A 13243-nucleotide genomic window follows, 5' to 3' on the forward strand; every position below is an offset into this window, starting at 1 on the left:
CTAACACACCTGAACAGCCTACATCCCAAAATAAAATTCACCATGGAGATTGAAACAAACAACCAGTTACCTTTCCTGGATGTACTTATATACAAAAAACAAAACGGCACCCTAGGACACACAGTCTACCGAAAGAAAACACACACCAACCGTTACCTCAATGCGCAATCACATCATCACCCAGCACAAATAAATTCAGTAGCCAAAACACTAATAACAAGAACCAGACGCCTTGCAGATGAAACACATATACAAACAGAACTACACACCCTGACAGACATATTGACAGCAAACAAGTTCCAAAAAAACAAAATCACCAACATGATTCAGCAGGGGACTCCGAAACAGAAAAACATCCAAGAAGAAGAACAGAACAACGGACGAGCCATCTTGCCCTACATAAAAGGAACAACCGACAGAATCAGTAAAGTACTACGCAAACATAACATCAAAACCGCATTTAACACTGACAGAAAGATATCAACCATCCTGAGAAATCCCAAAGACAAAATAGAACTGGAAAACCAGGGCATATACCAAATCCCATGCGCTTCCTGTCCAGCAACATACATCGGACAGACTAACAGAAGAATAGAGGTACGTGTAGAAGAACATAAGAACTTAGTACAGAAGAAAGATCACACATCTTCACTAGTACAACACATAAACACTACGGGACACAACATCAATTTTGAAGGTACAAAAACAATCGCCAAAATAGAACATCTCAATAGCAGAATAATCAGAGAAGCCATTGAAATAGAAAAACACCCAGACAGTATGAACAAGCGAGACGACACCTCCCGCCTACATGCCATTTGGAAACCAGCATTGATAGAGAAACGAATTTCAGCAAATAAGGATTTAAAAAACCAACAAACAACCCCAAATGCCACCAGCCCCAGCAAGACTCATCCACACCCAGAACAAAAACTCTCCCACACAGAAGACAGAACAAGTCAAGCAAAAGGGCCATCACCCAAGCAGAAGAACGCACACACGAACCTGACTGACCCATACCAGAGATACATAGCAGGTCCTCGAACTCGGAGCCAAACCAAAGCTCTGAAGGCCACTACACAGCCCACTCCTCAGGACACCAAATCACAACACTCAGGATATTACAACACAACAAAGAACCCCACCCATTCGGAACACACCCCACCCAGTCGGAAGACGGCCACGCCTCCAACCAATCAGGGGACAGCCACGCATCCACCCAATCAGAAGACAGCCACGCCTCCACTCAATCAGAAGACAACCACGCCTCCACCCAGCCAGAGGACACCCCCACCCCATCAGAAAGCAGCCACGCCTCCTCCCAGTCAGAACACAGCCCCAGCGGCAGTTGGAAGGAAAGGAACAGCCAGACCACGCATTGCTCCTGGTAGCAGCAGGAGAAACACTCCGGCCTGATGATGACGGATGGGATTTCATCGAAATGTCGCCACAACTTTCTGAAGATGAAAGGAACGCGGGAAGAAACCCGAGACTCTAGATCTACACATACAGACACCCGCGAGAATCTACGAAAACATATATATATATATATATATATATATATATATATATATATATATATACATATATATACATATATATATACATATATATACATATATATACATATATATATACATATATATATACATATATATACATATATATATATATATACATATATATACATATATATACATACATATACATACATATATATACATATATATATATATATATATATATATATATATATATATATATATATATATATATATATATATATATATATATATATATATATATATATATATATATATATATATCGAGGTCACTTGCTTTGTCAGGATGATGGAATAAACACTTCCAAGTTGCACACAAATGGTGCAAAACAAGAGCAGATCAACCCAATGGAAGGAGCAATTTTAGGATGAGCCCAAAATTCCTGCCGCTAAGTGAAACATTTCTAGAGTGAGTTTTGCTCCATTTTAGGGACCATTTTTGCCTCTGTTGTTAAGCGAATCACTGCAGTTGTTAAGTTGGGAACACGGTCGTTAAGTGAAGCTGGCTTTCCCCATTGACTTTGCTCATCAGAGGTTCGCCAAAGGGGATCACATGACCCCAGGACACTGTGACTGTCATAAATACGAGTCAGCTGCCAAGCATCTGAATTTTGATCATGTGAGCGTGGGGACACTGCAACGGTCGTAAGCGTGAAAAACGGACATAGGTCATTTATTTCAGCACTGGTGTAACTTCAGTCACTAAGTGAAGCATTGTAAGCCGAGGACTACCTGAAGTGGGGAGGACACGCTCTTGTTGCGAGGGAGGCATGTTTGTTAAACGAAGCAAAACTGGCCGTGTCAAAGGGTGTTTGACAGAAGTGGAGTTTTCCTCAGGAGAAATATAAAAGTCTGTATAACAAAGTAATTAAAATGTAAACTAACTGAAGTAAGCAATTAAGGATAATTAATCAAAATATATAAAATATAAAAGGGATTACTGGAAGTCCTCGTCTTACGACTGCAGCTAAGCCCCAGGTTTCTGTTGCTCCACAAGATGGTGAAGTGAATTTTGCCCCATTTTGCGACCTTTCGGCCCACCGTTGTTAAATGAATCGCTGCAGCCGATAAGCGAATCACATGGTTGTTAAGCAAATCTAGCTCCCCCCCCCAGTTGACTTTGCTCATCAGAAGTTCGTAAAAGGGGATCACGTGACACACACCCCCAGGACACACAGCCCCCGTCATAAATCCCAGTCAGTGACCAAGCCTCTGAATTTTGATTCCATTACCGCGGGGATGCTGTAATGGTCGTTAAGTGTGAAAAGCGGTCACAAGCCCCTTTTTAAATGTGTCACTAAGTGAACAGTCGTAAGTTGAGGACTGCCTGCATGGTGAGTTTGTGGCGCTTGAGAAGTTTGCAAGATAAGCCTGGAAGAAGCAACCCGGAACTAAGGAGAAACTTCCTGACAGTTAGAACAATTAACCAGTGGAGCAACCTGCCTCCAGAAGCGGTGAATGCTCCAACACTGGAGGTTTTTAAGAAGAGACTGGACAGCCATTTGCCTGAAATGGTATTGGGTTTCCTGCCTGAGCAGGGGGTTGGACTAGATGACCTCCAAGGTCCCTTCCAACTTTATTATTCTTATTATTAAGAGAGGCAATCAAGAGTGAGCCATAAATAAAAGCTAGTCCTCAACTTACGACCGATGAGTTTTTCTCAATCTCTCCAGGTTTTGGGGGGGCGGGGGGGGAGGGAAACAGTACCCCTAGTTACCAGAGAGCGTGGTCTGGGGACGATGGGAATTGTACACCCATCGCATCCGGAGAGCAAACTGCACCGAAGGAGGATGTGGAGCTACGCAATCCCTACTTCTCTTTGCAGCATGAGAAACCGGATCAAAATGATCAAACCGGGTTAGGCCAGCCTGGCGCCTTCCACCCACCTCGGTCTTCTCCTCAAAGGGGATCTCCATCAGGCAAGCCCCGTTGTTGAAGTTCCACAATTTGATCAAGCCGTTTTTCAGCGCAGTGATGAGTCGCCGTTCGGGTGGGTCGAAGATCATGGCGGTCATCTCCAAGGCCTGGTCCGAGGTGGTGGAGAACTCCATAATCTTCTGTCCTGTCATGACATCCCAAACGGTGACCATCCCACTGTAGTAGCCACTGACTGCCTGTGGGAGGGAAGTTTCCCAGAGTCAGCTGGCTCCACCGGTCCTTGATCGGTCGGGGTTGGACTAGACCACCTCCCGGGTCCCTTCCAATGCTGTTCTTCTCTTCTTCTCTTCCCTCCCACTTCTTCTAGTCTTCTATTACTTTTTTGAATTTCTCTTTGTATTTCATATTTTGACAAACTGATAAAACTATTATTACAGTAACAATAATAATATTTTTTTAAAAAAAATCCAATTCCTGCCACCGTTGTTCCTATGTGCCTTCTATGTTTTAGCCTCCACTCCTCCCCTCATCATCTTTGCTGCTCTTCTCTGCACTTGCAAATTCCACAAGAGGAATTGGAAGCTTCCTCGCCAGCAAAGCCTCACAACACACACACAGAAAAGGGGTGAGGCTTGTGTCACAATACTGGTTTTGTCAAGCGCCCCCCCCCCACAACCTACACACCACTGTAGGGACCACCTGCACCCTTGGCAAAGTCCACAAGAAAAATCTGAGACTTCCTTGCCAGCGGTTCTTAAGTGTGTGATCATCCGTGTGTCCCTGGTGACTCTCTGGGTGGTGTTTTTTCATTTGCAGATGTTGCATTGATAGCCCTAGACCAGGGGTGTCAAACTCAATTTCACTGAGGGCCGCATCAGCATTGCGGTTGCCCTCAGGGGGCCGGGTGGGTATGGCCAGGGTGGGCGTGGCCTACTGGGTGGGCGTGGCTAGAGTGCGTATGGCCTACTGGGTGGGCGTGGCCAGCTCTACCTCTTTCGCATCAAGGGTGCCTATGGGGTCCTGGGCAGGAGTGGGACAGATCTGAGGGTCTCTGGCAGGAGGAGGGTCTCTGGGCCAGGGCCAAGGCATTGGGGGCCGTTCCCTCACTGTTTCCAGGATGGCCTCGCGGGCCACATGAAACCATGTCTGCCCTAGACAAATATAAATTTATATTCTTTGTAGTCACCTGGTCATTAGTACTCTTTCTGAGAGTCGTTATTTGTTTATCCTGTATCCAAGTGGCCTCAACAATTCTCAGGAAGAGTACTAACGAGCAGATTTATTTTTATTTATTTATTTTAATTCCATTTATATCCCGCCCTTCTCCGAAGACTCAGGGCGGCTTACAAGCTTAGCAGTAGCCTTCATTCTATGTATATGCCTGCTTATTAGGGCTTTCACACCACCACCCCCAAGCGGCATTATTACAAAGTCAGCTTAATTGCCCCCAACAATCTGGGTCCTCATTTTACCTACCTCGGAAGGATGGAAGGCTGAGTCAACCTTGAGCCTGGTGGGATGCGAACCTGCACTGATTGCAGGCAGCTGGTGTTACTTAAGGAGGCATTCTATTCAGCCAATATTCCTCTCTAATTCCCTTAATATGTATTGTCCCTTCTTAGTATAATCCTTATTCTATCAATCAGATACAACATAGCTTTCTTACATTTATCAATAACTTTTAGTTTATATATATCTTAGTTGTTTTAACATTCCATCTTTTAGACCATCAATAACCTAGTGAAATTCCCCAGTTTTAATTTTCCATTAATATTTAAGTTTAACATTTATTAGTAATCATTTCCAAGTTTTAAATGGCCCCAATTCCCTTTGTCACAATTGCCTACCACATCTGATGTTCAGGATACATCTCTTATCTATATCAATTCTAAATTAACAAATTAATACTTCAATATAATATTCTTATTTTTGCATAATTTCCAAATATCTTAAATTCGGTAATCAAAATTTCTTCCATTTTGTTGTGATTCAGGGTCAGCCTGTGGGTTCGGCAGTTGGGTCGGATGACTCGGATGACTCAGATGAGGGGGAGGAGGGGGGTGTTGAAGAAGAACTTGCTGATGATGGCTTGGAGGCTCTGCAGAGCCCCCAGCCAGGCCCCTCTTACTTGGTGGAGACCCAGCTGTGTGAGCCCGACAGTGTGGATGAAGATGACCCACAGCTGGCCCTGTTCAAGGACGCCCGACGCAGGAGGCAGTCAAGTAGGAGCAAGCAGAGAAAGGCTGTGGGACTTCTCGGAAGGAGGCAAAGAGAGGCCACGCCCTGAACTCTTATAAAGGGAGTGTTTGGGGGAGGGCTGGTTTGCTGAAAGCAACCGCTCCGATAGAGGATCAAAGCTCCGGTATCTTGTTTCATGTTTTGTTGTTTGTTTGTGTAATAAATTTGGCAGACGTATTCCAGCCTCTGCCGTTTGTACAGGGGTTGCCTTTCTGCAAGGCCGGTAGCAGGCTGGTACAGAACACATTTCAACCTTTAGTTTCCATTCTTACCACTACATCAAAACATATTTTTTTATCTTTCATCAATATATATATATATATATATATATATATATATATATATATATATATATATGTGTGTGTGTGTGTGTGTGTGTGTGTGTGTGTGTGTGTGTGTGTGTGTTCTGAGTTTTTCGCGGGTGTTCGTATGTGGATCTTTGGTTATTCGGGTTTTTCCCCCGCATAGAACTAAAGGTGTAGGAGCGATGTTTCGACAGAATCCCATCCATCATCATCAGGCTGGTCCATATATATATATATATATATATATATTTGTTTTCTGAGGTTTTCGCGGGTGTCTGTATGTGGACCTTTGGTCATTCGGGTTTTTTCCCGCGTAGAAATGAAGGTGTAGGCGCGCAGAACACACCCCCTCTGGCAGTTTAAAAAAGAGGAACAAACAGCCACTACCACATGCTTCTCCCAGAAGAAGGAAGCAGAAGCCACCAGCCTGAGGATGACGGATGGGATTCCGTCGAAACGTCGCGCCTACACCTTCATTTCTACGCGGGGAAAAACCCGAATGACCAAAGGTCCATATATATATATATATATATATATATATATATATATATATATATATATATATATATATATATATATATATATATATATAGAGAGAGAGAGAGAGAGAGAGAGAGAGAGAGAGACTGAGATATATTGAGATATATTGAGATATATTGATATATTGATATATATATATATATTGATATATATATATATCTTGATCGCCTTTCCCTAATAATAATATTTGTATGGAATTGAATCATTGTAACTCAGCCGCCGTTCTTTTTCAAAGATACAATTGTAACATTAGAAAATAAATAAAAAGTTTAATTAAAAAACAAAGAAAGAAAGAATATAAATCCTTCCGTTCCCCGCCATTCAGGTGGAAGTGAAGAAGCTTCTGGGCTGAGGAGCGAAACGGCTTCCAATAAAAAAAATAAGAAAGTCCAGTTGCCTCCTGAGAAAAAGCAGCTTTGGGATAACTATGACCCGGAGGATTGAGAGTCTCTGTAGACATCTTCCCTGCAGTCTTTCTAGAGCAGGGGTCTTCAAACCTGGCCCTATTTTATGACCCGTGGACTTCAACTCCCAGAATTCCTCAGCCAGGCCTAGTCATAAAAGGGTCATCGTTCCCTCACGCCGGCTGAGGAATTCTGGGAGTTGAAGTCCACCAGTCATAAAAGGGCCAAGTTGGAAGATCCCTGCTCTAGAGTCTCCACATTTTAATTTTGAAAACGTTTCACTTTTCATCCAAGAAGCTTCTTCTGTTCTGAAGAAGCTTCTCGGATGAGAAGCGAAACATTTTCAAAGGCCAAAAAACCCAAGAAAGTCCAGCTGCCTTTTTTTTGGGGGGGGGGGACAACACCTTTACAATATCTCTTCCAGTTCTTTAACACCACATTTCAAAATCTCCGTTGCCTAAAAAAAGCAGTCCAGATGTTACAGATTTTTTAAGGGGATCGAGGTGGCCCCAAACTGAACATCTGGAGACTCAAGGGGGATGCACACACATACCCAACAAGTGTCCGGCTTGCAGAAGGACCTCGTAGTTCCCCTTAAACGGTTGCTGTCAGTTCCACATTCCCCCCCCCCCAGGGATTTCACACCTCCACCACAATTTGTCACCTGCTTGAAGATCTTGTTGTAGAGTGCGCAACAGAGCAGAGGCTCCTGAGTCTTCAGTTCTGCCTCGGTGAATTCAGCGCCAAAGAATAACCCAATCTGCAGGAAAAGGGGAGCCGGTGTCAGGCTGAAGCAAGCCCAAAGACGAGACAGCGAGACCCAATCGAGTCAGGGGGCTGGACTAGAAGACCTCCAAGGTCCCGTCCAACCCTATGATTCTGTATTCTTTTCTGATTCTGTGGGGTGCTTGATGCTTTCTGAGCTGGGTGGTTTGCTTGCAGACGTTTCATGACCCAACTAGGGAACAACATCAGTGCTAGAAGGGAGGGGGGTTTGTGGAGAGGAGGAGGAGGAGGAGGACGACGACTGCGGGGTCCTTGGTGCTCTCTGAGCTTGGATGTTTTCTTGAGATGTTTCATGACCCAACTAGGGAACAGCATCAGTGCTGGAAGGGAGGGGGTTTGCGGAGAGGAGGAGGAGCAGGAGGAGCAGGAGGAGCAAGAGGAGGAGGAGGAGGAGGAGAAGGAGGAGGAGGAGGGGGATGGGGAGGAGGAGGACAAGGAGGAGGAGGAGGAGGAAGAAGAAAAGGACTGTGGGGTCCTTGGTGCTCTCTGAGCTTGGATGTTTTCTTGAGACATTTCATGACCCAACTAGGGAACCTCATCAGTGCTAGAAGGGAGGGGGGTTTGCGGAGAGGAGGAGGAGGAGGAAGAGGAGGTAGGAAGAGGGGAAGGGCTGTGGGGTCCTTGGGGGTCTCTGAGCTGGTGGATTTCCTTGCAGACCTTTCATGACCCAACCGGCTAAGGCCATCAGTGCTGGAAGGAAAGGGGGGTGGGCTCTCCTGTCACAGACAAGGGGCTTCCTTCCCTCAGAGCCTTGGGTGGGGGGGGGTCTTCTTCCTGACCCCTCAGTGAGGCCCTCCTTTCCTTTCCCAACTCCCCATCCATCCAGCCCCCACCTTGTAAGTGGCACAGATCAAGATATTCTGGTGCTGGTGGTAGTAGACGGAGGAGATGGGGCAGTTGCCCAGCGGGACGTTCCGGCCGTGGATCGACTGCAGGCAGAAGTGATCCAGTAGATCCCAGACCCGAATATTCTGCAGGGGTCAGAAGAGAAGTCAAGAGCTAAAAGGTCAGGATCCCAGGTGGTTCCACGTCTTTGGGATCAAGCCAGGATCGCACCTGGTGGCAGCCAGCCAAGCATCCAGTACAGCTAGTCCTCGACTTACGACAGTGACTGTTCAAAGTTACAACGGCACCAGGAAAAGCAACTCAGGACCACCTTTCACACTTACAAACCGTTGCAGCATCTTCATCATCACGCCATCCAAATTCAAGATGCTCGGCAACTGACTCGTACTTATGACGGTTGCAATGTTCCTGCAGGTCACATGATCCCGCTTTGCCACCTTCTGACGAGCAAAGTCAATGGGTGGAAGTCGGACTCACTTAACGACCGTGTGACCAACTGAACAACTGCAGGGATTCGCCTCAGAACTGTGGCGGGAAAGGCCGTGGTGAAATGGGGCAAAACCCACTTAACAACCATCTCGCTTAGCGGCGGTATTTTGAGCTCAATTGTGGCTGTAAGTCAAGGACTTTTTGCGGAGAAGCCCCAGATTTGAATTTAGCTCTTTGAGGCAGAAAAAGCGACAAGGAGCATCCCCTAATTGCGGCCGTAAGGCGAGGACTGCCTACAACCTTCTCTGCCTCACCTTGTCCTTTGAGATGCTGACAATGGTTTTCTTCTGCCTGTTGATCATGATGTGAGTGACAGCTGTCAAGTGGCCCTTCAGCTGAGTGATGGGACTGTTGGTGACGTACGGGTTCCAGATTCGGATCAGGGGATCGTAGCCCCCGGTCACTGTCGGGAGGGGGAAGAAAAATCATTGTGTAAAACCTCTGTCCTTCTGCCAGGCTGAGCGATGAAGGACGCCCACAGGACCTGACGGTCACTTCCAGAAGCCTTGGCCAGCTCCACAGAAGAACAGAGTTGGAAGGGACCTTGGAGGTCTTCTAGTCCAACCTTCAGCTCAAGATTCTATACCAGGGGTGTCCAACCTTGGAACTTTAAGACTTGTGGACTTCAACTCCCAGAATCCCCCAGCCAGCTGGAAATTGAAATCCACAAGTCTTAAAGTTCCCAAGTTTGGATACATGGCCTGGGTCCGGGTTATTTGAGGGAACACCTGCTGCCGGCATCAAACGCCCTTCGCCCAGTGCGCTCCCACAGGGAGGGTCTGCTCAGGGTTCCGCCGGTGAGAGATTGCCGGCGGGTGACACCCAGGGATAGGGCCTTCTCTGTGGGAGCGCCTGCCCTCTGGAACCAGCTGCCGGTGGAGCTGAGGACTGCCCCCGACCTCCGATCATTCCGCCGGGGCCTGAAGACCTGGCTCTTCGAGCTCTCGGGCCCAGACTGAGGAGGAATTTTTAATTTGGGGTTCTTTTTTAACTGACTACAGGGTTAATTTAATTTTTTTTTTTTTAATTTGGTTCTTAATTTTTGTATTTTGGATTTTTAATTCCCTGTAAACCGCCCTGAGTCCTCAGGGAATAGGGCGGTATATAAATACAATTAAATAAATAAATAAATACCCGTAATCTACACCATTCTGGACAAAGGGCTGTCTTCTTCAAGACCTCCAGTGTTGGAGCACCCGCCACTTCTGGAGGCAGGTGGTTCCACCGGTTAATCTTTCTCACTGTCAGGAAGTTTCTCCTTAGTTCTAGGTTGCTTCTCTCTTTGTTCAGTTTCCATCCGTTGCTTCTTGTCCGGCCTTCAGGGGCTTTGGAGAAGAGCTTGACTCCCTCTTCTTTGGGGCAGCCCCTGAGATATTGGAAGACTGCTATCCTGTCCCCCCTCGTCCTTCTCTTCGTTAAACTAGACAGACCCAATTCCAGCAACCGTTCTTTGTATGCTTCAACCTCCAGAGCCCTAATCATCTTTAGGGGATTGATTGATTGCCCCCAAAATGCATCCATCGGGGAAGGCATCAGATGAGCAAAGCTCTTTCAAATGAGGGGGCTGAGGAACACCTACCCACAATATTCATTTCTGGAGAGTAGTCAAAGCACAAGATCCCCTTCCTCAGAACAATCAAAGCTGACCTGGAGCAAACAGAAAGAAATCTCGGTTTAGCTTAATTCCTTTAGCTGCATTTTAGCATGTTGACTTCTCATAAACCACCCTGGTATTTATTTGTGTGCAAATAAATGGGTCCTTTTTCCTTTTTCCTTTCTTGAAGATGGGGACCACATCAGCTCTTTCCCAATCCTCACGTACTTCCCCGGTGCTCCGGGATTTATGAAAGATGTGGTGCAACGGTTTTGAGATAAAATAGTAGTGTCAGAATCCATTTATATCATATTCATAAATGTATGTTTCAAACATTATTCCATGGATTCTGCCATCTCCCAAAGAGGAGGGAACGGATGTGTATTGAGCCGGTATTAGGCATTTCAAAGGAAAAGAGAAGCCTTTTGAACTGGGGAAACAAAAGGGGGGGGCTAGCATCTGGCTTGTGTCACGGAAGGGAGCAATAAACATGAAAGGTCCTAAGTTCCTTTTTCCCACGAGAGGGATGATACCAGGTAAATGATGGGGGACTGACCAAATGGGGTTAAGGGGGGTTGAACCGGGAACTCTTTATAAGGGTTTAGTTCGTGGAACAATATTAAGTCCTGTCTTGTATTCCTACAACCAAGCATGTCATAGTAAAGATTCTTTTTGGACTAGATTTGGTTCCAAGAGTTTTGTCTTCCTAAGACGTGGTTTGGGGTGGGTCCTGACAAGTAGTAGTAGTAGTAGTAGTAGTAGTAGTAGTAATAATAATAATAATAATAATAATAATAATAATAATAATAATAATAATAATAATAATAATAATAATAATAATAATAATAATGTTGGAAGGGACCTTGGAGGTCATCTAGTCCAACTCCCTGCTCAGGCAGGAAACCCTATACCCTTTCAGACAAATGGCTGTCCAGTCTCTTCTTAAAAATTTCCAGTGTTGGAGCATTCACCACCTCTAGAGGCAGGTTGTTCCACTGCTTAATCGTTCTCACTGTCAGGAAGTTTCTCCTTAGTTCATCTTAGTACATCTGCCAGCTCCTTCAGAACTCTGGGATGTAATCTGTCGGGTCCCAGTGATTTATATTCGTCAAGGTCGGATAGGTGTTCTCTTACCATTTTCTATTCTTATTATAATTATTATAGTAATTATAGTTCTCCATCACTCTATAATAATATTACTCTGTTATTCTATCTTCTAATTATATAATAAGCAACACTGCCACCTGCTGCCCAATCTCTCAAATTGCAACGTGGGATTCTTGACAATTGGTAAAATCAACTTTTAATCCAAATGTTAAAACGGGGGTCTTCCAACTTGGCCCTTCTATGACTTGCGGACTTCAACTCCCAGAATTCCCCAGCCAGAGTGCTTGGCTGAGGAATTCTAGGAGTTGAAGTCCACAAGTCATAAAAGGGCCAAGTTGGAAGACCCCTGTGTTAAAACTTGGCAATGGAGGTGGAAAAAGCTCTGCTCTCTGGGGTGTCGATTACTGCCCACCCCTTCCAGCCAAAGACCTGGAGGGTGCCTTTCCGAAACCAAATTTCAGATCTTTTAAAAATGCATGAAATTGCAGGATGAAGGATTTAAATTACCCTGACATCTGCAAACTCAGCCAAGCATAGTCAGTTCAGGAAATGGCTCGTTGTGGTGCTGATGAGTGGAGTGGAAGAATGCAGAATAACAGAGTTGGAAGGGACCTTGGAGGTCATCTAGTGCAACCCCCTGCTCAAGCAGGAGACCCTATAGCATTTCAGACAAATGGCTGTCCAGTCTCTTCTTAAAAACTGCCAGTGATGGAGCAGCCACAATTTCTGGAGGCAAGCTGTTCCATTGATTAATTGTTGTAACTATCAAAAAAATTTCTCCTTAGTTCCAGGTTGCTTCTCTCCTTGATGAGTTTCCATCCATTGCTTCTGCCTTCAGGGGCTTTGGAGAATAGCTTGACTCCCTCTTCTTTGGGGCAGCCCCTGAGATATCAGAACACTGCTATCCTGTCCCCCCTCGTCCTTCTCTTCATTAAACTACACATACCCAATTCCAGCAACTGTTCCTTGTATGTTTTTAGCCTCCAGTCCCTTAATCATCTTTGTTGCTCTTCTCTGCACTCTTTCTAGAGTCTTAGCATCTTTTTTACATCGTGGTGACCAAAACTGGATGCAGCATTCCAAGTGTGGCCTCACCAAGGCCTTGTAAAGTGGTATTAACACTTCACGTGATCTTGATTCTATCCCTTTGTTGATGCAGCCTAGCACTGTGTTGGCTTTTTTGGCTGCTGCTGCACACAGCTGGCTCATGGTCAAGTGATCGTCCACTAGGACTCCAGGATCCCTCTCACAGCTCTCCTTTGCTAGCTGCACTGCTGGCCAGTTTATTTCTGAGTACAATTCACAGTGCTGATGGCTTCCTATAAAGTTCTACAGGACATAGGGACTAGTTACTTGAGGGCAATTTATCTGAAACCCCACCCACCCCATAGCTCAGTCTAGAAATGTTTCTGGATTTGAAGTCTCCGTCAATAAGACCCAGCTGGATTTTAAAATCCCCTCTCCCCGCTCCTTGCCCCCTTCTCTGGAGCCCAG

The 13243-nt window shown here is 45.4% G+C and overlaps 1 protein-coding gene across 1 annotated transcript in view; it reads right to left on the reverse strand.

Annotated features, from left to right (window-relative positions):
• EFCAB8 (EF-hand calcium binding domain 8) overlaps positions 1 to 13243 on the reverse strand; it is a 65280-nt gene that overhangs the window by 39174 nt on the left and 12863 nt on the right. Inside the window, exons 10-14 of the mRNA XM_081323882.1 lie at positions 10628 to 10695; positions 9303 to 9451; positions 8547 to 8684; positions 7592 to 7687; positions 3449 to 3676 (exon numbers count right to left, since the gene is read on the reverse strand). Coding sequence (XP_081180008.1) covers positions 3449 to 3676; positions 7592 to 7687; positions 8547 to 8684; positions 9303 to 9451; positions 10628 to 10695 — 679 coding nt within the window. The remainder of the gene's footprint in view (positions 1 to 3448; positions 3677 to 7591; positions 7688 to 8546; positions 8685 to 9302; positions 9452 to 10627; positions 10696 to 13243) is intronic.

The sequence above is a fragment of the Vipera berus genome (genome assembly GCF_964194415.1).
Source record: "Vipera berus genome assembly, chromosome: 3".
Classification (NCBI taxonomy): domain Eukaryota; kingdom Metazoa; phylum Chordata; class Lepidosauria; order Squamata; family Viperidae; genus Vipera; species Vipera berus.